Raw genomic sequence first — 24,220 nt, 5'->3', positions numbered from 1 at the left:
GCTGGAGGGGGGGGGGCTACTGCTGTAGGGATGGAGGGGGGGGCTACTGCTGGAGGGGGGGGGGGGCTACTGCTGGAGGGAGGGGGGCTACTGCTGGAGGGGGGGGGGGCTACTGCTGGAGGGATGGAGGGGGGGGCTACTGCTGGAGGGGGGGGGGCTACTGCTGGAGGGGGGGGGCTACTGCTGGAGGGGGGGGGGGCTACTGCTGGAGGGATGGAGGGGGGGGCTACTGCTGTAGGGATGGAGGGGGGGGCTACTGCTGGAGGGGGGGGGGGCTACTGCTGGAGGGATGGAGGGGGGGGGGCTACTGCTGGAGGGATGGGGGGGGGGCTACTGCTGGAGGGGGGGGGGCTACTGCTGGAGGGATGGAGGGGGGGGGGCTACTGCTGGAGGGGGGGGGGCTACTGCTGGAGGGATGGAGGGGGGGGGCTACTGCTGGAGGGATGGAAACTACTGGACATCTGTGAAAAAGAGCTTCATCGCTCATCGGATTCCTCCAATTAACATTAAGATTTTGATTCAACTTCTTGGTTCTTTCGGTAAAGTCACGTAGAAGGGAAGTAATAAAATAATAAAAATAAAACATAATAAAATAAAAAAATTGTATTGTTTTATTTTTATTATTTTATTACTTCCCTTCTACGTGACTTTACCGAAAGAACCAAGAAGATGAATCCCTGCAGTCACGAAAGCTTCAAATCGAAAATTTTGATTCAACTTGTTACACAACAACCATTACCGGCTGTGAATGCTCGCGGATCCTTGAGTGAGTGTCAGTGCAAATGCTTGCGGACCCTTGAGGAAGCTTAACGTGTAAATGGTCGCGGACCCTTGAGTGAGTGTCGGTGTAAATCCTCGCGGACCCTGTAGTGAGGTTGAAGTGTAAATGGTCGCGGACCCTTTGGTGAGTGTCGGTGTGAATGCTCGCGGACCCTTTAGTGAGGTTGAAGTGTAAATGCTCGCGGACCCTTACGTGAGGTTGAAGTGTAAATGCTCGCGGACCCTGTAGTGGGTTTCGGTGTGAATGCTCGCGGACCCTGTAGTGAGGTTGAAGTGTAAATGGTCGCGGCCCCTTGAGTGAGTGTCGGTGTGAATGGTTGCGGACCCTTGAGTGTCGGTGTGAATGTTCGCGGACCCTTGCGTGAGTGTCGGTGTGAATGCTCGCGGACCCTGGGGGCAGTGCGAGGCAGCTGGAGCAGCAGCAGCAGCGATGCCGCCGGGCCGCGCGCTGCTCCTGAGGCTGCGGCAGCTCGACGCCTACCCCAAGCCCCTGGACGACTTCAGGGTGAAGACGTTCGGGGGCGCCGCGGGTGAGGAGACCGAACACGACCACTCACCCGTCTACCCACCCACTCACTCACCCCACTCACTCACCCACTCACTCACTCACCCACTCACCCACCCAGCCACTCACTCACCCGTTTACTCATCCACTCACTCACCCACTCACTCACCCACCCACTCACCCGTCTACCCACTCGCTGACCCACTCACTCACCCGTCTACCCACCCACTCACCCACCCACTCACCCGTCTACCCGCTCACCCATTTACCTACTCATTCTCCCGCCCACTCACCCACTCACTCACCCACCCACCCAGCCACCCAGCCACCCACCCAGCCACCCAGCCACCCACCCACCCACTGACTCACTCACCCACCCAGCCACCCACTCACTCACCCACCCAGCCACCCACCCAGCCACCCACCCACCCAGCCACTCACCCAGCCACCCACCCAGCCACCTACTCACTCACCCACCCAGCCACCCACCCAGCCACCCAGCCACCCACCCAGCCACTCACCCAGCCACCCACCCAGCCACCTACTCACTCACTCACCCAGCCACCCACCCAGCCACCTACTCACTCACCCGCCCAGCCACCCACTCAGCCACCCAGCCACCCACCCAGCCACCTACTCACTCACCCACACAGCCACCCACCCACCCAGCCACTCGCCCAGCCACCTAATCACTCACCCACCCACCCAGCCACTCACCCAGCCACCCACCCAGCCACCTACTCACTCACCCACCCACCCAGCCACCCAGCCACCCACCCACCCAGCCACTCACCCACCCACCCAGCCACCTACTCACTCACCCACAGCACCAGCCACCCACCCAGCCACCTACTCACTCACCCACCCACCCAGCCACCCACCCAGCTACCCACTCACTCACCCACCCAGCCACCCAGCCACTCACCCACCTACCCAGCCACTCACCCACCCACTCACCCACCGTCCTCCCCATCGGTGTGCGTGCCGATCACTTCGATTTCTCACGTGACGCAGTTGCTTTTGCACCCATTTCTGTCCGCTTCATTGCTGCACCTCTGTGTGTTTTGAGTTATCGTAGTGACAACCCCTCGGCATCACGCTCGCAATGAGACTCCCACTCTGAGTGCTCCCGTGGGTTCAGCGAATCAGCCAGGCATCTTCCCGGCACAGCTGGGCCCTAAAGATCCTGCCGCGGTCTTCCCGAGGCAGCCGGCAAGTGTCTCTGTGGCCCCATGAGCCTCGAGGTGGCTAAGAGATGTTAACTACCTCCCGACCCTGACGCCTGCTGCTGTATATTTGGAGTTTGCGTCTCTCTCTCTCATCATCATCATCACGGTGGCTAGGAGATGTTGACTACCTGCATGCTGCTCTGTATATTGGAGTTGTGTCGTCATCCTCCTCTCCTTCATCATCATCACGGTGGCTAGGAGATGTTGACTACCTCGCCTGGTGTGCAGGAGGTCGTGGGTTCGACGCCTGCTGCTGTATATTTGGAGTTTGCGTGTCTCTCTCATCATCATCACGGTGGCTAGGAGATGTTAACTACCTCGCCTGGTCTACAGGAGGTCGTGGGTTCGATCCCGACCCTGACGCCTGCTGCTGTATATTTGGAGTTTGCGTCTCTCTCTCATCATCATCTTCGTCATGGTGGCTAGGAGATGTCAACTACCTCTCTTGGTATACAGGAGGTCGTGGGTTCGATCCCGACCCTGACTCCTGTATATTTGGAGTTTGCGTGTCTCTCTCTCCATGGTCGTGTGAATTTTTTCTCCGGATGCTCCGGTTTTCCCCTCTGCATTTAGAATCAACATCACGCGTTTAGAGTGTTGGGCTGCTATAAATTTCTGCACATGACGATTAGCCACTTCGTTGAGCTATCACTTGTGATGACCAGGTAGCTTCTGAAAAAAAGAGCTATTATAGTTCAGTGGGTCTTCCCAGCTAAACTAAAAGTAGCTTTAGTTTGTTTTTAGTTCATACTCTCGTTCACAGTTTGTGAGACGCGTGTTTACATCGTTCCCACAGAGAGCTCCTCTTATCCGCCGCGGTGACACGGGGAGCGAGTCAGGGAAGAGTCGTATCGCGGATCCTATAAGCCGCCGAGTTGTTCCGTGATCTACTCTTGTGTCCGCGAGGTAAAGCTACGTGGGTAACTGCGGCGGATCATCGGACACGAATTTGGCTCGACCCTTTTATTTATCCGTGAAGAAAAAGTCGTAGATAATAGAATGCCTTTCCGCACAGAGTAGCGGATAACGGCGGATAACTCGCGGATGATGCGCAATGAATGGGACGGCGCGTTGTACGAGTATTATTCGTGGATCCTACAGATGCCACAAATATTCGGAGTCGCGGGTAATATTCACGGTTGTTTACATCGGCGAAGTATCGCGTGCGTGACTAACGGCACAACTCAGCAATAGGTCCCTGGAGTTGACCCGTACAGGAGTCGGTAGTTCAGGCTGGTCCCGACCCGCTGGGCCGGTCGGTGACGGACCGCCGCTGACGACCACTCGCCCACTGAGCTCTCAGGTGGCCGGGTTCACAGCGCAGCGTGAGAGACACCGCCGCCGCCGTGCCTGCGGTTTGCGTAACGTCTCGATTCTGACGTCCTGGTTTTTTTCTCGCAGTCACCATCGTGAGCGGCCTCATCATGTCGGTGCTCTTCCTGTCGGAGCTGCAGTACTACCTCACTAAAGAGGTAACCGCCACCGCCACGGGGCCGAATGCCGCGTCGACCCGCACGGTGGCCACGCCAAGTGTCGAACGCCCGCTGTGTTTTAGCCACCCGGGCTTGCAGCTTCCCACACCCCATCGCCACGCTCCCACAACCCCCTTTTCATTATTTTGTTCAGAAGAAGAGCCACTCCTTGTTGTTTAGCAGTTTCCGGCCCCGAGTAGAGGACTGTCCACCCCTCGTGGTGGCTGGAGCCAGAGCCAGTCCACCGGACCTCCTGAACACCGCATAGATGTAGGCAGTACCGGTCCAGCTTCCGACAGAGGAGTGGCAGCCTCTCCTCCGCAGTGAGCATTCGAACATTCCACGTGGCCACTCACAGTGGCTTTTCACTGTTTCTGGAGGAACCCCGAGGGTAAGGATTCAGCCTCCTGGCTCCAAATTGAGATGTCATAGACCCCTGTCCCCCTGGGGCCTCTGGCACAAAGATCCCTCATATAGCCTGTAACAGGCTTTTGGTGCAAGTGCTGTTAGCACACACACCCCATGAGAGGCAGGAGCTGTGCTCCGCGCCAGCTGTGCGCGTCCGGTTCTGTGCCGTGCTTGTGACCCCCGTGCGTGCCCCCCCCCGTGTGTGTGCCCCCCCCTCGTGCGTGACCCCCGTGCGTGACCCCCCCCCCGTGCGTGCCCCCCGTGCGTGACCCCCCCTCGTGCGTGACCCCCGTGCGTGACCCCCCCCCCCCGTGCGTGACCCCCCCCTCGTGCGTGACCCCCGTGCGTGACCCCCGTGCGTGACCCCCCCCCCGTGCGTGACCCCCCCCCCCCTTGCGTGACCCCTGTGCGTGACCCCCCCCCCCCGTGCGTGACCCCCCCCCCCTTGTGCGTGCCCCCGTGCGTGCCCCACGTGCGTGCCCCCACGTGCGTGCGTTCTCTCGCCCAGGTGCACCCGGAGTTGTTTGTGGACACGACGCGCGGAGACAAGCTGAGGATCAACTTGGACGTGGTCTTCCCCCGCATGGCGTGCGCGTGTGAGTGACGGGCGCCGTCTGTCCGCGCGACCGCACGGGTAGAGTCAGAATGATTGTTTATTTTTTTATTTTTACAAAGTTTTTATCGGAACAAAACGCGAGCTCGAAAAGTTCCGGTTAACGGGGGTCGCAGAATCTCCGCGGTCATTAAAGTCGGCGCAATGGAACCGCACGAAAGGGGGTAGAAAGAAGCGGAATAGAGCCCCCCCCCCCCCTCCCCACCGCTGCGGTCCCGGTCAAGTGGGGACCTGGCGTTAGGGGGAAGATGGAGATTTAAATGGGGAGGGAAAACTGGGGAGGGGAGAGGAAGAATAATCAAGCCGGAGATGGGGGGGGGGGGATGGGCAGGGGGGGGAGAAGGGAAAAGGAGGGGAGGAGGTGGGGAGTGAAAATTAAATAATAGTTTCTCTACATTTGGTGTTCGTGCCGTTCTCAATAGCACAACGCAACCGTGAGAGCGCCGGCCGGCAATTGTCGCATCACGAAGCAGTGGACAAACCACGCACACGTCTGGTGTGGGGAGTCTGTGTGTGGGATGTGTGTCTGTCGGCTGTGTGTGTGGGACGTGTGTGTGTCGGCTGTGTGTGTGGGACGTGTGTGTGTCGGCTGTGTGTGTGGGACGTGTGTCTGTCGGCTGTGTGTGTAGAGCGTGTGTGTGTGTAGAGCGTGTGTGTGTCGGCTGTGTGTGTAGAGCGTGTGTCTGTAGGCTGTGTGTGGGACGTGTGTCTGTAGGCTGTGTGTGTGGAGCGTGTGTCTGTAGGCTGTGTGTGTAGAGCGTGTGTGTGTGTAGAGCGTGTGTGTGTGTCGGCTGTGTGTGTGGGACGTGTGTGTGTCGGCTGTGTGTGTAGAGCGTGTGTCTGTAGGCTGTGTGTGTAGAGCGTGTGTCTGTAGGCTGTGTGTGTAGAGCGTGTGTCTGTAGGCTGTGTGTGTAGAGCGTGTGTCTGTAGGCTGTGTGTGTAGAGCGTGTGTCTGTAGGCTGTGTGTGTAGAGCGTGTGTCTGTAGGCTGTGTGTGTGGAGCGTGTGTCTGTAGGCTGTGTGTGTGGAGCGTGTGTCTGTAGGCTGTGTGTAGAGCGTGTGTCTGTAGGCTGTGTGTGTAGAGCGTGTGTCTGTAGGCTGTGTGTGTAGAGCGTGTGTCTGTAGGCTGTGTGTGTAGAGCGTGTGTCTGTAGGCTGTGTGTGTAGAGCGTGTGTCTGTAGGCTGTGTGTGTGGAGCGTGTGTCTGTAGGCTGTGTGTGTAGAGCGTGTGTCTGTAGGCTGTGTGTGTGGAGCGTGTGTCTGTAGGCTGTGTGTGTGGAGCGTGTGTCTGTAGGCTGTGTGTGTGGAGCGTGTGTCTGTAGGCTGTGTGTGTAGAGCGTGTGTCTGTAGGCTGTGTGTGTAGAGCGTGTGTCTGTAGGCTGTGTGTGTAGAGCGTGTGTCTGTAGGCTGTGTGTGTAGAGCGTGTGTCTGTAGGCTGTGTGTGTAGAGCGTGTGTCTGTAGGCTGTGTGTGTAAAGCGTGTGTCTGTAGGCTGTGTGTGTAGAGCGTGTGTCTGTAGGCTGTGTGTGTAGAGCGTGTGTCTTTAGGCTGTGTGTGTGGAGCGTGTGTCTGTAGGCTGTGTGTGTGGAGCGTGTGTCTGTAGGCTGTGTGTGTGGAGCGTGTGTCTGTAGGCTGTGTGTGTGGAGCGTGTGTCTGTAGGCTGTGTGTGTGGAGCGTGTGTCTGTAGGCTGTGTGTGTAGAGCGTGTGTCTGTAGGCTGTGTGTGTAGAGCGTGTGTCTGTAGGCTGTGTGTGTAGAGCGTGTGTCTGTAGGCTGTGTGTGTAGAGCGTGTGTCTGTAGGCTGTGTGTGTAGAGCGTGTGTCTGTAGGCTGTGTGTGTAGAGCGTGTGTCTGTAGGCTGTGTGTGTAGAGCGTGTGTCTGTAGGCTGTGTGTGTAGAGCGTGTGTCTGTAGGCTGTGTGTGTAGAGCGTGTGTCTGTAGGCTGTGTGTGTAGAGCGTGTGTGTGTGTAGAGCGTGTGTGTGTGTAGAGTGTGTGTCTGTAGGCTGTGTGTGCGGGACGTGTATCTGTCGGCTGTGTGTGTCAGCTGTGTAAACACCGATAGCTGCTGTGTTCTCAGCTTAATGATCCCCTCTGCACACACAAGTGCCGGTTAATAACCCTGAACAACCCGTTCGTGTATTAGAGTAAACACATTTTTTTTTTGATCTCTACATGAAAGTGAAATTTTAATGCATCGGCCAATGTACGTGCACCAGCAATATTTGTTTAAGCACACAAACCTCTCACTGGTGTTGAGCTTGGTTTAATCAGCGGGCATACTGAACCATTGCTCACAATTCTGGCCACGTACCTCGTGACGCCGGCCGTAACTCCCGGCGAAGTGTCCATGCCCGGTTGGTAAACGCCGGGCGCGGGATCGCTCTCCGGCAGCGCTCGCGGTCGCGCCGCCGAAGCGGTCGTAGATCGGCACGTTCGTTCGTGATGCCACAACTTTGCCAGTCGGTTGTGTCAGGTTCGAGGAGGCTCTACGGCACGCTGCGTCACGTGCTGCGAGTGAGCACCTGGCGGTTCGGCGGGCGGGTTTCTCTCTCTAACAAACCTGGTGGTGGTTAAAGTCGCTCCCGAGTTCGGACACGTGTGGCTGGATGACGTCGGTCTGGACAAGCAAGAGGCCGTTGAACTCAAGAACGTAATATCTATTTAATTTTAATGCGGAGAGAGACGAACGGAAGTCCGCTTATCAACTTCATCGCCCATAATGCTCCACGATAACTCATTGGGTAGGGGGTGACATATATTTGTCCCATCAACTCGGGCTTCTTGGCTCGAGCGCAGTGCCTTGTCTGCGGTAACGTCCGGAGCGAGGCATGCTCGTGCACGCCAAGCCGGTTAAGGGTGTGTGTGTGTGTGCACTAGCAAGCCATGCGCAGCATCGTAAGCGATCCTTAACCCTTTCCCTGTTCCGAGACGTCAACAAGTTGCAGGGTGCGGTGTCCCGTTCACCGCTGCATCTCGGAGCGCTCAAGCAGCTCGGCGCGAATTCTATTTAAAGCGGCGTTACGGCGTTGATGTTAAAGACACTGGACTCGCCGCATAGAACCGTAACGATACGACCACCGCACTCGACGGTAGTTGGCGCCAAACTGTGCCGCACACCCCTCTCCCACCACACGGCCTTCTACTTCCGATTCTGTTCTGAATCGATTCTGTTCTGATGACGTACACGTACGATGACGTAGACAAACGTCATGGGAACGGGAAACGGTTCATAAATTAGCGTTGAAAGTATTAGAATGGAGACGTCGTGAGCTTGAGCGGTCGTGGGTTTTTGTGTTGGTGTCTGGCCGCGCGTCGTGCAGTCCTGAGCCTGGACGCGATGGACGTCTCCGGGGAGACGCAGATCGACGTTGAGCACACGCTCTTCAAGAAGCGCCTCGACGCACGCGGGCAGCCCGTGGCGGCCGAGGAGGAGAAGCACGGTACGGGCACGTGCGGCAGCGTCGGAGCCAGTGGCTCGTGCACACGACCTGTGTGGATGGGAGCCGCTGGCTCGTGCACACGGCTTCTGCTGTCCTTACGCCCTGCATCCTGCACAGGCGCAAGCACTCGACCAACAGGCTCCGGGGAATGTTCGTCAATGTGAAGTGTGCGTGGAGTGTCTCTGTAGTGAACAACTCGGTGCTCAACAAATCTTGAGTGCCTCCGGTTCAATTCCCAGTCTTGCTCACCAGTGCCATTTCGTGTCTAAGCATGGGCAGCGGCTACCCCCTAGGTTTGCTCAGCTTGAAACGAGCCGGCGTTGCGGTGTGGACCGTATCGGCGTTAGGGACGCGATGGCGGCTGTAATGTGCCCTCGTGAGAGGCGCTTGCTGATTAAGTCATCCATCTCTCGGATTGGTTTGACCACGCGACTCATCGCACAACACGCACCTTCAGTTAGCACGGTGGGTTACGTTACGGTGCGCAGGAAACAAAAAACATAACTCTGATAATGTATGCACTGTCCTTGAAGTTTTGACGTCATCTGGTCCAACACCATGTGAGACTAGGCGCTAAGGAATGCTGTCTCGGGTGTGGACCAATCAACTTCAAGGACAGTGCATACATTATCAGAGTTGTGTTTTTTGTTTGCATTATGACTGCAGGTATTGTGGTCTATGCAAACATGACTCCTCGTAAAAAAAAGGTGTCAGTTTTGTTGCCAGATAAAAGGGTAAAAAACCAATGATCATATTTTTCTACTGGCAAATGAGGTTCCAATGGTGTGCAGAAAGTTTAACGGACACACGTGCATGGAAACGGTTGGGAAAAAGTCTCGCCTCTATACCCATGCGTGTGCCGCTGGTCGGGTGGTGGTGGGCAGAGCTCGGTGACGTCATTGGCATTGTGGGCCGCTGCACGTTGGGCGTGGCTTGTGGGGGTTTCCTGCCTTCGGGAGGCAGGATGTCGGGTCGGCCCCCCGTATTTTAAAGGGGCTTGAGTAATCGGTCAGACGGAGTCGATTGCAATGCTTTAGATAATTGATCGGCTCAATCGGCCGTTCTCCCCGGCCCTGTCCGCTGATGGCGGTGTTCATGACAGCCCGTTGCGCAATGAGGGAGGTGCCGACTTCGGTTTCACGTTTGTGGGGGATGAGACCGTTGAAAGTAAGTGCATCAGACGCTTGCCCGTCGAGGGCGTTACGTTCTTGAAAGGAGCTGCGGTCGGAAAATCCGCGATCTGCAAACTCCAAAGGCAAATGGGAAACCTGGGGTGTGGTCCACACCAACCCAACACATTAAACGGGAAGTATTTTAATGTAAAATTTCATTTATCTTGTACGGAAAATGTATAGAATGAAAAAAAATGTGGCGTACAATACAGTAAAACCTTGGATTGCGAGCAGAATTCGTTCCGGAAACGTGTTTGTAATCCAAAGCACTCGTATATCAGTTGTGATCACGTGACGCTCGGCAGACAAAGCGTAGACACGTACTACAGTACTTGGATTGCAAGACCTCGCTCGTTTATCAAAAGAATATTTACTTAAAATTTTTGCTCGTCTTGCAAAACACTGGCAGGCCAAGTTACTCGCAATCCAAGGTTTTGCTGTACTGTACATGTGTCTGTGTAAAGTACTGTCGACGGCAGTCTGGCGGCTGAACCTCACTGTCTCCTCGCTGGAGGCCGGCAACACCACATGACCTGGGGCCTGTGACGGGCCGCTTGGGAGACGCGTTGTAAACAAGATGGCGCGTGTGTTCCCTATTAGTTACGTATTTATTTAAGGTCATTCGTGAAACAGGTGTTCGTCGGCCAGTATCGCTACGTGACGACGCGCGACGCGGTGCTCAGCTGCTTTGCGTGCGACTGTGAGTGCAGAAATCGGGAAGCTGGAGGAGATCCCAGACCCCACCGCACTCGACCCCAACCGATGCGAGAGCTGCTACGGGGCCAACGGCACCGACCTGCAGTGAGAGACGCCCCTCCCTTCCCTCCTTTTTTTTTTAAACGATCAGACGAGAAAGATGCTCGGTCTTTCGGCACTTTACTTCGTTCATCATGTCGTTTTTGTTTGTATTTTTTTTGTTTGCTTATGTGCTCCCTTTTTTAATCAAAGATATAACGCGGGTTTCCCGTGTAACATTAGTCCCATTGTGTGTTACTGTGTTCATAGACACCAACAAGAAACACAAATTAACCCTCAAAAACCCATCACCAGATCCCCTGTTGCTGCGCTACCAGCACCATAGCGGCGAAGGCACCTGCCTGACCTCCCTCCCGCCCTCCCTCCCTCCTGCCCTCCCTCCCTCCCTCCCTCCCTCTTCGTCCCTCTTCGTCCCTCCTCCACATTCCCTCCGTCGTCGTCCGGACGCTGCTTCGTACTCTTGCCGGCGAACGGCACGTGCGCGGGCGCGTATGACGAAACTAAGCACAACAATTAGTTTGTCGGTATAGATGGTATTAAAGTGTGTAGCCCCAGTGGCTTCCTCATCTCGGAAGGTGGAAGAGCGTTGCAGAAGGCCGCAGAAGCCCAGCCGAACGCGCGCGATCCGGTGACCGCCTTTCTTCGATGGCAACGCGGCATTGGAACCCATCGCACCCTCAAGATGATTCGAGTTCATCTCGAAATGTGTTTCCCTTTTGCTTTTGAAAAACAAATTCCCATTTTGACTCGGGGCCGTTCTTGGAGCTCGCCGCCACCACCGCCACCACCGCCGGCACCGCCACCGCCACTACTACAACAACCACAGTCTGCCTGGCATTGACGAGCGGTGTCCGTGCTCGCGTCGCCCCAGGTGCTGCAACACGTGCGACGACGTGCGGGAGGCCTACCGGCGGAAGGGATGGGCCTTCAAGAACCCCGAGGTGATCGAGCAGTGCCGGCGCGAGGGTTTCTCCAACAAGGTCCGCGAGCAGAAGGACGAGGGCTGCCGCGTCTACGGGCACCTGGAGGTGAACAAGGTGAGCGCCATCCACGCGCCGGACCCCACGCGGACCGCGCCGAACGGATTGCTGCTGGGCATATATCATAAAGAGCTTTGTAGCTCATCGGATTCCTCCGATATAAATACAGGTTCTGATTGCGGATTCACCGATGCGCCGATTCTCCGAGGCTCACGGTAAACACGCGTTGCATCGTACGAGAGAGTGTTCGAATGCGAAGTCTGGTGAGAACCCAAGAGACCGCTCCTAGACTGTATTCGTTTAAAGTTTCTATAACTCAATTGCAATTGCGCTGTGATGGGTCTAAACATTAATCTGCCCCAGCCGTCTCCCGCTCCAGGGAATTTATCGTTGAGCGCCGATTCTCGTTCGCGCAGTGTTCTCGACGCAGGTGATTACACCCCGATTTGTATTTATATTTATGTACGTGTGTTGTAAAACTGGAGGAAGCCATTTCCACAAACACACAATGAGCATGCTGGTCCACGTCCGAATCTCGGTGTACGTATCTGTATTAAACTGCTTTCGCACCGTACGTAGCCAACCTGAGGTGTTGCATCGCCGCAATTTATTTGTTTGTCCGCAGGTGGCAGGCAACTTCCACTTTGCTCCTGGGAAGAGCTTTCAGCAGGCTCACATCCACGGTAAGGCCGCCGCGTCGCACTCACCGGAGCACGGCGGCGCCGAGCATGCCGTCACCCGGGCAGCGTCGCGCTGTGCGGGCGGCGAGCGACGGCCGCTCTCTCCCCAGGGCTCATGGTCGCTGGAGCCCTTCGCCTCGGAGGTCTTTTTTTCTCCGATCGTCTTCCTGCTCGTTCGTTGTGGACAGTTTGTGAAACCGGATCCGCGAGCGGCTATGTTTGTTTAGTTCCACTGTTCTCCGCGCTTAAACGATGAGAAAACCCAACGCGACGGAGAAGCGAGTGCGCAGGCCGGACAAAGCTGTCGATTCACGACACGCAGAGACACACATTGGTTCTCGCACCGAAAGGCTTTGCACGTGCGGTGGGCGTTGTGTCTGCTCTGCTTCACCCAGCCGTGCGGGCCCCAAATACACCCCCGATTAGCACGGTTGGCTACGTGCGAAAGAAGTTCAACATACGCACGTACAAATATCCCTTCTCAAGGCTAAATAAACAAATAACAGACAATACGCCTCCTTCAACTAGTTGTCCCTCCACATGTAATCATCCCATCAGCATTACGGCTTTCTGGGAGTGCCATTCATTTTTCATCAGCATTGGTAGAACAAGAAGGAAACTTGACCTGTTTCGTCATTCCCTGTCTCATCATCCGTGGTTCAGGCTCCGCTTCAACCACTGCAGGTGAATTTCTAGATGTTTAGGCGCGGATCCTGTCCCTTAGACATGGGTCTTGTAGTGCGACGAAAAACACAGAGCCAGAGCGAGCTGGTTTCATGCCACCGCTCCTTACCCCGGTTTTGAGTTTTCGTGTGCAGCACGCAAGGTTCCACACGAGAGGGCAGCAGAGGGCTTAGTTTTAACCAAGCTACCGCTTGGTTCAGAGGTATTCGGTGCATGCAACGCATTTGCGGCGCAGTGACCCAAGGGCAAAGATGCTGTGTGATTGCTTCAACTGCCAAGACGACATCTTAAATGAGACGCTGACACGCGGCAAGTCACAACAACGGCCGTAGCTGGTCTCGCATTGAGACGGTCAAGCCGGTTTGGAAGCGAGTGGGAGAATAAAAGTTTGTTGTTCTGTGTGTGTGGGACCGAACACCAAAACCATGCGCCACGTAACTTCGCGCTGCCCCGAATATGAAGGCGATGAGTGGGTGCAATTCACCTACTCGGACAAAGCTAAATAACGGCCGAATCGTTTCCCCTGAATCGTACATATGTATGGTTGCATGCATGTATGTTGAACGTCCTGTGCACCGTACGTAGCCAACCGTGCTAATCGGAAGTGCGGGGGGAAGAACAACAAACGAAAACACAAAGCAGTTCCAAAAAAATTAGTTTTAAATCTAGACGATCAAAAGTGCATAGCTTCAGTGGCTTCCTAATATCGGAAGGAAGAGCGTTCCAGACGACCGCAGATACGTATCTGGAAGCGCCGCGCGATGCGGTGACCGTCTTTGTTGGCCGGCCAAAAGCTGCTGCTGCTGCGAGGATGACCAGAGTTCGCATGATGGAGGGATAGTGTTTTGTGACGTCGTGTAAATCATGACAATTGCGGAATCGACGAAAGGGTGGCGAATTTTTCTGCCGCTCCGCTTAGTTTGGCGATGCTGTCCCGCGGCCACGCGAACCTTGGCCGATCCACGCCGGTTAGAGCGGCTTCCACTCTCATTCCACCCTCGCTGAGCTCGTGCCAACGCTCGCAACTGATGGGTGCATTTGTTTGTAATACCGCGTGCGCAGAAAAGACTCAAGTTGTCATCCAAGAACAACTGAAATGATGAAGGGAACGGTATGTAAACCTCGGAGAGATGCGCGCTCGGAATTGCGCTGAGCGACAGACGGGGGAACGTGCGAATTAGAGAAGACGAGCGAGGTTACTGACATCCAAACTGCGAAGAGAATTAAGTGGGCTTGGGCAGGACATGTCGCCAGAAGGGATGATGGTGCGATGGTTAAGGAATAATAACAACAAGAGTGGCAGTCAAGGAATGGAATGCATCTAAGAGGAGATGGAGCGATCAGTTGAGTCCACGTGCACGTGATGGACGGGTTGCTGCATTGCAGGGATCGCGGGAGGCGGCACGTGACGTTGCTGTCGATTGATCGTGGCTGATGATGATGCTGCTTAAGATGATGTATGTACGTCGAACTTATTTCTCACCGTACGTAGCCAGCCGTGGTTAATCAGAATTAAAAAGAATTAAAAGAAACTAAACACAAAAAGCCGTTCCAAAGAAAAATGTAGTTTTCATTCTAGATTTTAAACTGCATCACCTCGGTGGCTTCCTAATGAAAACGTCGATGCGCCGACGTGAACAAACAAAAATAATGGAAGCGGGACAAAGCAACCCTCGGTGGAAAGTGAAACCGTCCGAGGCGCTGGAGCGACGATTTTGCCGTTGCACCCCCCAACGTCCCGGCTTTGAAGCGAGCTCCGGTTTCTCTGCCCTATGCGAGGACCGCGATCGCATGCGGGGGGGGTGGAGGGGGGCAGGGGGGGGGGGCGGAGGGGGGGGGGCGGGGGGACGCCCGCATGCACGACGTCGCTGACGAGCAGCGCTTTGATTTTTGTGAAGAAGAAAGCTGTGGAAGGATCGTGGACGTGACCTCTCCTCGGGGAGTCTAAGTAGAGGTCTCTCTCTCCCTCTCTCCCTCTCTCTCGCTCGGCTTCACGGCCAGGGGTCAGGGTCACCTGCTGCGTTGGGATCTGTGCCCCCCCCCCCCCCCCCCCCATCGATTGAACCCCGTTCCCAAGTGCGTTTGTTTTTAACACCGATGCCCCTCAGCGGTTGTCCAACAAAAACACAGAGAATGTTAATGTTCGCACAATTTTTGCTGGACCCCCAGCTCTGATCTCAAGTTTTGACTTTTATTTTGTTTAACCGGGTAAAAACGTAATAGACCCAGGATAGTCTGATTTGCAAGAGTGACCCGGGGCATTAGTCTACCAGTAGGGGCGGGGGCGATGATTGCTTTGTATAATCCCAATTGAGTAATTTGCAGGCAATTTTCAAATTTGGGGCAAATATTTAGACCCCCCGACACTTGCTTACGAAATGTCCTGCTCTCGCGAATTACGCCACGGGAACTTTGACGGCCACTGCGAAGCGAACGGCGCCCCGTGGTGCTGTTGTCACTGTTCGTGCACCCGCTCACCTCCGCAACCGAGTGGCAAATGCGCCACCGCTGGGCCACGTCACCGCCCCCAGCCCTTTGGGTAAACGTGGGAATGCGTCATTCCGTGACGTATGCCCACTCCGTTGGGGACGTGTTTTACTCCCGTCACGGTGGAGTGGATGTGTGCGGCGTTGGGCACCGCGACCTCCGTGCGAGCCGTGCCGCCCTGTGACTGGATGCTCGCTGACAGTATTCGCCGCAACACTAAACGTGTCGAAAGCACACGGCCTCCGTGGCTATGCCAGCGGGATCGGCACGGTCGACAGCATGCACGGTGTCCAGAGGACAGACTTGGCAGCTCGCTTCAAAGCCGGGACGTCGGGGGGTGCACGGCAAAATCGTCGCTCCAGCACCTCGGATGGTTTCACTTTTCGCCGAGGGTCGTTTTTTCTCCGCTTACATTATTTGTTTTGTTCACGTCGGCGCATCGACGTTTTCATTGCGAGTGAATTGACATCGTGTTAGGAAGCCACCGGAGCTGTGCACTTTTAAATCGAGATTTTAAACAAAACATTTCTTTGGAACGGCTTTTTGTGTTAAGTTTGTTGTCCTTCGCCCCCGCACCTCTGATTAGCCACGGTTGGCTACGTACGGTGCGAAAGAAGTTCAACGTACATACACCATCATCATCGTCAGCGTCCTAATCAGGATGACACCGGTTCACGGTTGTCTGTCTCCATCACTGCCATTGTCAGTCGCTCACATTTTGCCAAATGTACTTCGATGGTGATCCAAGACGAGACCACCGCAGTGCACTTCTTCAGGAACTGCTGATTGTTTTTGCATGTTGCACGAAGGCCGAGTGCTTTTTACACAGCTGCCGACGTACGGTGCGAAAGAAGTTCCACATACATACATCGGTGTTTCCGTGGTGTTCAAAACATTTGGGTTTCCGGCCGGCACTACTATCCTGTTGTGGTGGTTGTTTTTTTTCATCGTTTACAGTCCTGAGTATTAGCCACGGCCAGCTGAAAGGAATATCTTTTGACTTTCATATAAATTACGAAGGCCGTTGTATTTTTCTGCAAAGAGAAACAGAAAAGCACGCACACGCACGCACACGGTCGAGCTGCCGGCCACAGGTTTGTGACGGTGTCTCTCGTCCGCTCGCCGTGAGAATGCCGTCGCGGTTGCAATGAGCTCAATGTTTGTTTTGTGTTCTCCCCCCTTTCTCGTCTGCAGTCCACGCCCTCGAGCGTAAGTGAACCCTCCACGGTTTTACTCGTGACGTCCCCCTTTGCACGCAAGGATTTTGATCCCTAACATCCCGACCCCTTAACCGTCGCGCCCGCCAGGCTGACCGCCGCTAATCCACTAACAGGAGCGCGACTTTGCGGCGAGGCTCGTAACGAGCATGCGTGACGCGGCCGTGCCGTATATGCAGCAGCGGTGGCTCGGCGTTTCGCCGTTCGAGCCATCGTGTACCGCGTGTGAGCCACACGTAAAACCCTGACGCCGACGAGCTGGGTGCAGTTGACTCAAATTTGAGTAAGCTCGGACGGTGTGTGCGCGCAAGTTGAGGTTTTAAATTTTTGGTGACCACTCAGCCGGTCCCATCACGCGCAGCAGCAGTAGCAGCACGCTCTACGATCGCATCGGTGTCTTAGTGTGGCTCATGGAGTGTTTTTAATTCCGCTGGATCGTAACCCGATAAAAAATCCATCGAATTTGTGCTTTGTTAGAGGCCTTGTGCACAAGCCACTCTTGTAAACTAGTGACGGTCAACTCGTTTGGCACTCCTGGTGCCATCCCGCCAAAGCAGCTGTGCGTGCGGCGCAGTGGTGACGCTCACGCCTCGCGGCAACAGAGGGCCTGGGTTTGAGTCCCGACTCGGACACCTTCCTTTGTGGAGTTCGCGTGTTCCTCCCCCTGTACTGCAGAATGTGAGTGGGTGTATGAATGCGTGTGGGGAGCAGTAGTGTAGTTGTTAGCGCGCTGCGCTACTAACCCAATGACCCGAGTTCGATTCCCGCTCACGGTTCAACACCAGGAAGGATTATTTGAACCGGTCCTTGGCTTCCCATAGGTCGACTCAGCCTCAAATGAGTACCTGGTGTGATGTGTAAATATTGCCACTGGGGAGACAAAGGCGGCTGGGTGTGGTGCTGGCCACCAACCCCCTTTTGTGCCGTTCCGGCCTTAATAGCTGCTCGCTAATAGCACTTACCCCAATAGTTATGGCTATATGGAGGATCTTTGTCTTTGAATGTGAGTATGTGAGCGAGTGTGGAGCTGTATATTTTCCCCCCTGTTCTGTATGGGTTTCCTCCCGGTTCTCTGGTTTCCTCCCGTAGTTAAAACAACCTTCGGTGCAACTGGTATTGGTCACACATCCCAATGCTCAAAACTTTCCTGCACAGGACTCAACTGGGATCGCACGCAGCAGCAACTACAACCCCCTATTGAGAAAAACCTGGCAGGACCCTCGTGAAAAAAGTCTTGAGGCTTCCCTGGGTAAACAAGCAAAGTAAAAATAAAGTGATACTCATTGTGATGGTGGTGATGATGAATGAATCACCATGGTGATGTCGATTTAAAAATATTGTAATTCAATCGTCCGTCAATAAGTGTCCCTGAGGAGTGATGGAACGGTGGATCGCGTGCTACGCTGTGAACCCGGCGACCCGAGTTCGATTCCTGCCCATGGCCAAGAGCAGTGGCGAATGTCTTAACCACTCCCGGGCCTCCGTTAGGTCGACTCGACTTAAAATGAGTACGAGGGAAACAGCCGCCTTGGTTGCTGGCTTTAGTAGGTGCTCCCTACGGTCTGATGAAGCTGTACAGGGGATCTTTGTCTCGGAGCTACAACGACCGTCCCTTCGCTGCAATGAGTGTGTTCATCCACTCTCCAAGTAAGGCCACGTGGTGTTGAAAACTGTTTTTTATTTCGTAAAGGGGACTCATTAAGCTGACTTTTAATTAATTGCTCGTTCATGCACTGCTATTGGTTGCCACGTTACAAGTAGGATGACAAACCACTCTGCAAACAGCATCATGTTTAATCACCGTGGCTTGGATATTAGCCGTTCGCTGCCATTATTAATGTACAGGGATTCCTCTACTTACGACACGAGTTAGGTTCCAGAGGTCTGTTCGTAAGTTGATTTGTTTGTAAGTTCAACTTTTCTCCTGTCGATTACAAACGTGTTGTACGGCATGTACACTCAACACGAGGAATGGCTTTAAACGTTGTATAATCTCCTATAGATGTAGATGCCACCGGTTCTTCATTTTCTGCAGGTGTAGATGCCACTGGTTCTTCATTTTCTGCAGATGTAGATGCCACTGGTTCTTCATGTTCTGCAGATGTAGATTCCACTGGTTCTTCACGTTCTGTAGATGTAGATGCCACTGGTTTTTCACGTTCTGTAGATGTAGATGCCACTGGTTCTTCACGTTCTGTAGATGTAGATGCCACTGGTTCTTCACGTTCTGCAGATGTAGATGCCACTGGTTCTTCACATTCTGTAGATGTAGATGCCACTGGTTCTTCACGTTGTGTAGATGTAGATGCCACCGCCGCCATCTATTGCGTGGTGGTTGAACTTCCGACTCTCGGTCCAAGCAGGCAACTGGACATACGGACAGGTTTGTTAATATTTCAGAAAGTTCGTAAGTCGAATGTCGAGTCCCTGTATATACTTTACGTTAAGTCAATGCGGGTTCAACAAAGATTAACGGTTATCTTTTGAATGTCAACAGTGGTGAGTTGAGCGCACGGACTGATAAAGATCAACATTTGACCCTACGGACCTTGCACATGGCAATCGGGAAATTCACGGCATGCGAGGCACGGACCTGTCCCATCCTCGTGAGGGGTCGTCGGCAAACCGGACCGGGGTACAAGCTACCAAGTCCACAGCAGCGTATGGGCGGGGGGGGGGTACAACGCACACACACTCCCATACCACACCATCACACGCACTGCTATACCACACCATCACACACACTCTCCCATACCACACCATCACGCACTCCCATACCACACCATCACACGCACTCCCATACCACACCATCACACGCACTGCCATACCACACCATCACACACACTCCCATACCACACCATCGCACGCACTGCCATAACACACCATCACACGCACTGCCATACCACACCATCACACGCACCACCATATCACACCATCGCACTGCACTGCCATAACACACCATCACACGCACTGCCATACCACACCATCACACGCACCACCATACCACACCATCACACGCACTGCCATACCACACCATCACACGCACCGCCATACCACACCATCACACGCACTGCCATACCACCATCACACGCACTGCCATACCACACCATCACACGCACCACCATACCACACCATCACACGCACTTCCATACCACGCCATCACACGCACTGCCATACCACACCATCACACCCGATCGACACCATTCCAACCATTCGCCGTAATCTGCACGACCTCATCCCTGCCTATCAGAGATCTCCAGATAGACGGTCGGACGAGTGCGGACGGACGGACAGACACGTTTTTTTTTTAAACATCGCATTGCTGGGTTAACCTTCGGAACGTGGAATTTCCATCTCCCTGTCCCTGGGGCTGCCAATGGTCGCGAGCGTCCTGCCGTGCTCACTCGAGCGCGGAGACGCTTTGACGTGCGACGCAGAGCCGTGCGACGCAGAGCCGCGCGAGGGGTCGTAGCGTCCGTCGCACTCTGCCCGTGCGAGCGCCGCCCGCGATAATGGGGGTAGTTCAAGCATTCGCTGCCACCCCAATAAATTCCCGGCAGTGGTTCTGTTATTGTATGACTTGCAGTGGGAGTGCGAGGCATGTGGGTTAATGCTCCTACGGTGCAGAAATGCGGCTGCCGTGGGAGTAGACTTGGCACGCCGTTCTTGGCTTGGGCTCCACTGAGAGGGAAATGAACACGTGCGATCGTTTTTTGTGCCTCGTGTGTGTGTGCGTGTGTGTGTGTGTGCGTGCGTGCGTGTGTAGGTAGTGGAGAGGGGTAGCGTAGCGGTTAGCGCTACGCTGCGCTACGAACCCGGCGAGCCGAGTTCGATTCCCGCTCGCGGCCAACACCGGTGACGATTATTTGGACCGGTCCTTGGCCTCCCCTAGGTCGACTCGGCCTCAAATTAGTACCTGGTGAGGTGTGTAACATCATCGCCACTGGGGAGACAAAGGCGGTCGGGAGTGGTGCTGGTCACCCACCCCCCTGTGTGCCGTGCCGGCCTTCATAGCTGCTCGCTAACAGCACTTGTCCCAACAGTCTGTTAAGGCTGTACGGGGGATCTTTGTCTTTGTGTAGGTAGTTGTATTTCATGTGCGTGCTCTGGGGAACTCGGAAAATGAATAGTCTGCCGCAGAGTAAAAGCTAAAGAACCCGTGACTCAATTTGTAGGGCAGGCCTCGGCTATTCATTGCTTTGCCTCAAGGGTCCTATATTAGAAAATTACCTGCACCTAAGTTCTACGCGCGGTAGAGTGATGGCCCTGATGGTTAGCGTACTGCGCTATGAGCCCAGAGACTCGACGTCGAATTGCTGGCCACAGCCACCATCAGTCACGAGTTATAAGGGGCGCCGCGGTGGCTAGGAAATGTTAATTGCCTCGCCTGGTATACAGGAGGTCGTGGGTTCGATCCCGACCCCGACGCCTGCTGTATGTTTGAAGTTTGTGTGTCTCTCTCGCCGTGGTAGCGTGGATTTTTCTCCGGGTCCTCCGGGTTTTCACTGCAAAATACTTGTGCATTTAGAAAAATGCACGAGTATTTGGCTGCTTTCAATTTCCAAATGATAAGCCACTTCTTTGAGCTGTCAGTTGTGGCCAGATCGCTTCTGCAAAAGAGCTTAATAGCTCAGTGGTAAAATAAAACTAGTTTACATCTGAGCCGGTTCTGGGTCACCGCTTTCATCCAACCGTGGTGAAGTATGGTCAAACAGCCCCCGCGGCCGGGCATAGCACGTGGAGGACTTCATCCAGCAGCGGATGGACAATGGCTGTAAAATGTAGTGTTGTGATGAAGCACATTGTCCCCATCGTGCCTACTGTGAGCAGAGAGCCCTGTGACTTGTTTAAGACGGGGGCTTCTCAAAGGCAAACTGCCCCGGGGCAAAGGCTTTCGCTCGGGATGTGTAACCGCGTTCAACAATAATGTAAAAATACGCATCATCGCAACACATTCCATCGAACCACGCCGAGGGGCCTTACAAGACAGCTCCACTCACCACGCCATTCATGCTGTCATCCGTCACCTTCATCTACGAATGTGTCTCCACACACACACGCACACGCATGCACGTGTTAAGTGGATTGACAGAAGTTAGAAAGGAGATGTATTGTGTTTGCGTATCTGTTTTGTATTAAAATCTGACCCGCTGTCACCCAACAAGAACGAGAATACAGGAAAGCCTCGCTGAGTCACTATGCCCTTGCTCGGCAAGTTCCTGCGTCTTGAGTGTTTCGGCCGAGCCCAATTGTTGCGTATTCGTGGGAGGAATCCGGAGAGCCCGGAGAAAACCCTCGTGCATGCGAGGGGGTGACGCCCGGCAAGCCCCCGGCGGTGGTCACGCACGCGCTCATTCGCCAGGCTTCAAACCTGCTCGCATGCAAGAGATATGATTTGGTCACAGGCGCCTTGTGAAGTACGGCCATGAATTGAGATTCCTCGCATCTTAAGGTGAGGTTTAAAAAAAAGTTAATGTTTTCATATTTCACTAGGAGCGCCGTACAGAAGCACGAACCACGACGTGGGGGGGGAGGTGGGGGAGTCTATAAACTCGGACAGAAGTCCCGAACGCTGCTCCCCTGAGCTCAGGGGAGGGGGAGACTGGGCTAGCTGCTGCCCCACCGAGTGGGGACTGCGAGAGGGGTTCTTAAGGTCACATAAAAAACACGCGCGCGCGCACACACACAGGCGCTTGAGTGACGATGTTCCATCATGCTGTGGCGCACATCCTGACGGCGGCTTCAAGGGCGACTGGGGCGATCGCCCCCTCGGGGGTTGGTGTTTTATCGATGTTTACCGGAGAAATACACCGAGTGTTGTTTTTATTAATGTGGGGCCCTGTTTAAAAAGCAAGACATCTCGGGACAGATCCCCCAGGGAAGTATCGAGATCCGCCTCCGAGCTTCATTATGGTGCATGCCAGGTGCATTGCTGGTGCAGTGTGCTGTGTGCAGCGTGCTGTGTGCAGCGTGCTGTGTGGAGCGTGCTGTGTGGAGCGTGCTGTGTGGAGCGTGCTGTGTGGAGCGTGCTGTGTGGAGCGCACTTATTAATAACATTGGACAAGCAATCCCATGTAGAAAATTCTTGCAGCTCTCGGCGAGTGATTCCCGGGTAATTGAAGGTCATGGTTTATCACGGGAGCAAGGCTGAGTTATTCCGCGTGCATGTTGAAGAGGCAATGTGCGCACGAGAGAGCGTTATCATTCACCTGGCGGCGTCCAAAATCAATCGCCGGCACGACCCAGTGAGGTCACGTGGCTGGCGGCGGTCCCCAGGGTGAGAGGGTTTACTGCTTCGTGTCACCAGGGTGAGGGGGTTTACTGCTTCGTGTCACCAGGGTGAGAGGGTTTACTGCTTCATGTCACCAGGGTGAGAGGGTTTACTGCTTCATGTCACCAGGGTGAGAGGGTTTACTGCTTCGTGTCACCAGGGTGAGGGGGTTTACTGCTTCGTGTCACCAGGGTGAGAGGGTTTACTGCTTCATGTCCCCAGGGTGAGAGGGTTTACTGCTTCGTGTCACCAGGGTGAGAGGGTTTACTGCTTCATGTCCCCAGGGTGAGAGGGTTTACTGCTTCGTGTCACCAGGGTGAGGGGGTTTACTGCTTCGTGTCACCAGGGTGAGGGGGTTTACTGCTTCGTGTCACCAGGGTGAGAGGGTTTACTGCTTCATGTCACCAGGGTGAGAGGGTTTACTGCTTCATGTCACCAGGGTGAGAGGGTTTACTGCTTCATGTCACCAGGGTGAGAGGATTTATGCTTCGTGTCACCAGGGTGAGGAGGGTTTTACTGCTTCATGTCACCAGGGTGAGAGGGTTTACTGCTTCGTGTCACCCGGGTGATGGGGTTTACTGCTTCATGTCACCAGGGTGAGGGTTTACGTAGTGTCCCCAGGTAGTTTACTTCTTCGTGATACTCACCAGGGTAGAGGGGTTTACTGCTTCGTGTCACCAGGAGTGAGAGGGTTTACTGCTTCATGTCAATCAGGCTGAGAGGTTTAATTCTTCGTGTCACCAGGGTGATGGGGTTTACTGCTTCATGTCACCAGGGGTGAGAGGGTTAACTGCTTCGTCGTAACCAGGGTGAGAGGGGTTTACTGCTTCGTGTCAACCAGGGTGAGAGGTGTTACTGCTTCATGTCACCAGGGTGAGAGGGTTTACTGCTTCGTGTCACCCGGGTGAGAGGGTTTACTGCTCGATGTCACCAGGGTGAGAGGGTTACTGCTTCGTGTCACCAGGGTGAGAGGGTTTTAAGCTCAGTGTCCACCAGGGTGAGAGGGTTTACTGCTTCGTGTCACCAGGGTGAGGGGGTTTACTGCTTCGTGTCACCAGGGTGAGAGGGTTTACTGCTTCGTGTCACCAGGGTGAGAGGGTTTACTGCTTCGTGTCACCAGGGTGAGAGGGTTTACTGCTTCGTGTCACCAGGGTGAGAGGGTTTACTGCTTCGTGTCACCAGGGTGAGGGGGTTTACTGCTTCATGTCCCCAGGGTGAGAGGGTTTACTGCTTCGTGTCACCAGGGTGAGGGGGTTTACTGCTTCGTGTCACCAGGGTGAGGGGGTTTACTGCTTCGTGTCACCAGGGTGAGAGGGTTTACTGCTTCATGTCACCAGGGTGAGAGGGTTTACTGCTTCATGTCACCAGGTTGAGAGGGTTTACTGCTTCATGTCACCAGGGTGAGAGGGTTTACTGCTTCGTGTCACCAGGGTGAGGGGGTTTACTGCTTCGTGTCACCAGGGTGAGGCGGGTTTACTGCTTCGTGTCACCAGGGTGTGAGGGTTTACTGCTTCCCCCGTTGTGTGTGCA

General features: G+C 54.6%; 1 protein-coding gene across 3 annotated transcripts in view; it reads left to right on the top strand.

Annotated features, from left to right (window-relative positions):
• The first annotated feature begins 1,107 nt into the window (after nt 1–1,107).
• LOC133357383 (endoplasmic reticulum-Golgi intermediate compartment protein 3-like) overlaps nt 1,108–24,220 on the top strand; it is a 45,249-nt gene continuing 22,136 nt past the window's right edge. Inside the window, exons 1-8 of one of the 3 annotated variants that reach the window (XM_061575266.1) lie at nt 1,110–1,310; nt 3,916–3,986; nt 4,903–4,990; nt 8,324–8,443; nt 10,326–10,416; nt 11,243–11,408; nt 11,977–12,034; nt 16,397–16,411. In XM_061575266.1, coding sequence (XP_061431250.1) covers nt 1,124–1,310; nt 3,916–3,986; nt 4,903–4,990; nt 8,324–8,443; nt 10,326–10,416; nt 11,243–11,408; nt 11,977–12,034; nt 16,397–16,411 — 796 coding nt within the window. In that variant the 5' untranslated portion in view covers nt 1,110–1,123. Of the gene's footprint in view, nt 1,311–3,915; nt 3,987–4,902; nt 4,991–8,323; nt 8,444–10,325; nt 10,417–11,242; nt 11,409–11,976; nt 12,035–16,396; nt 16,412–24,220 lie in introns of all 3 variants that reach the window. The other 2 variants (XM_061575268.1, XM_061575267.1) reach the window with 2 other exon arrangements.

The sequence above is a fragment of the Lethenteron reissneri genome, chromosome 58 (assembly GCF_015708825.2).
Source record: "Lethenteron reissneri isolate LAM-NWPU_2019-01 chromosome 58, ASM1570882v1, whole genome shotgun sequence".
In the NCBI taxonomy this organism is placed as follows: domain Eukaryota; kingdom Metazoa; phylum Chordata; class Hyperoartia; order Petromyzontiformes; family Petromyzontidae; genus Lethenteron; species Lethenteron reissneri.
Note: the sequence above shows the minus strand (reverse complement) of the source record. Positions and strands in the feature narration are given on the sequence as shown.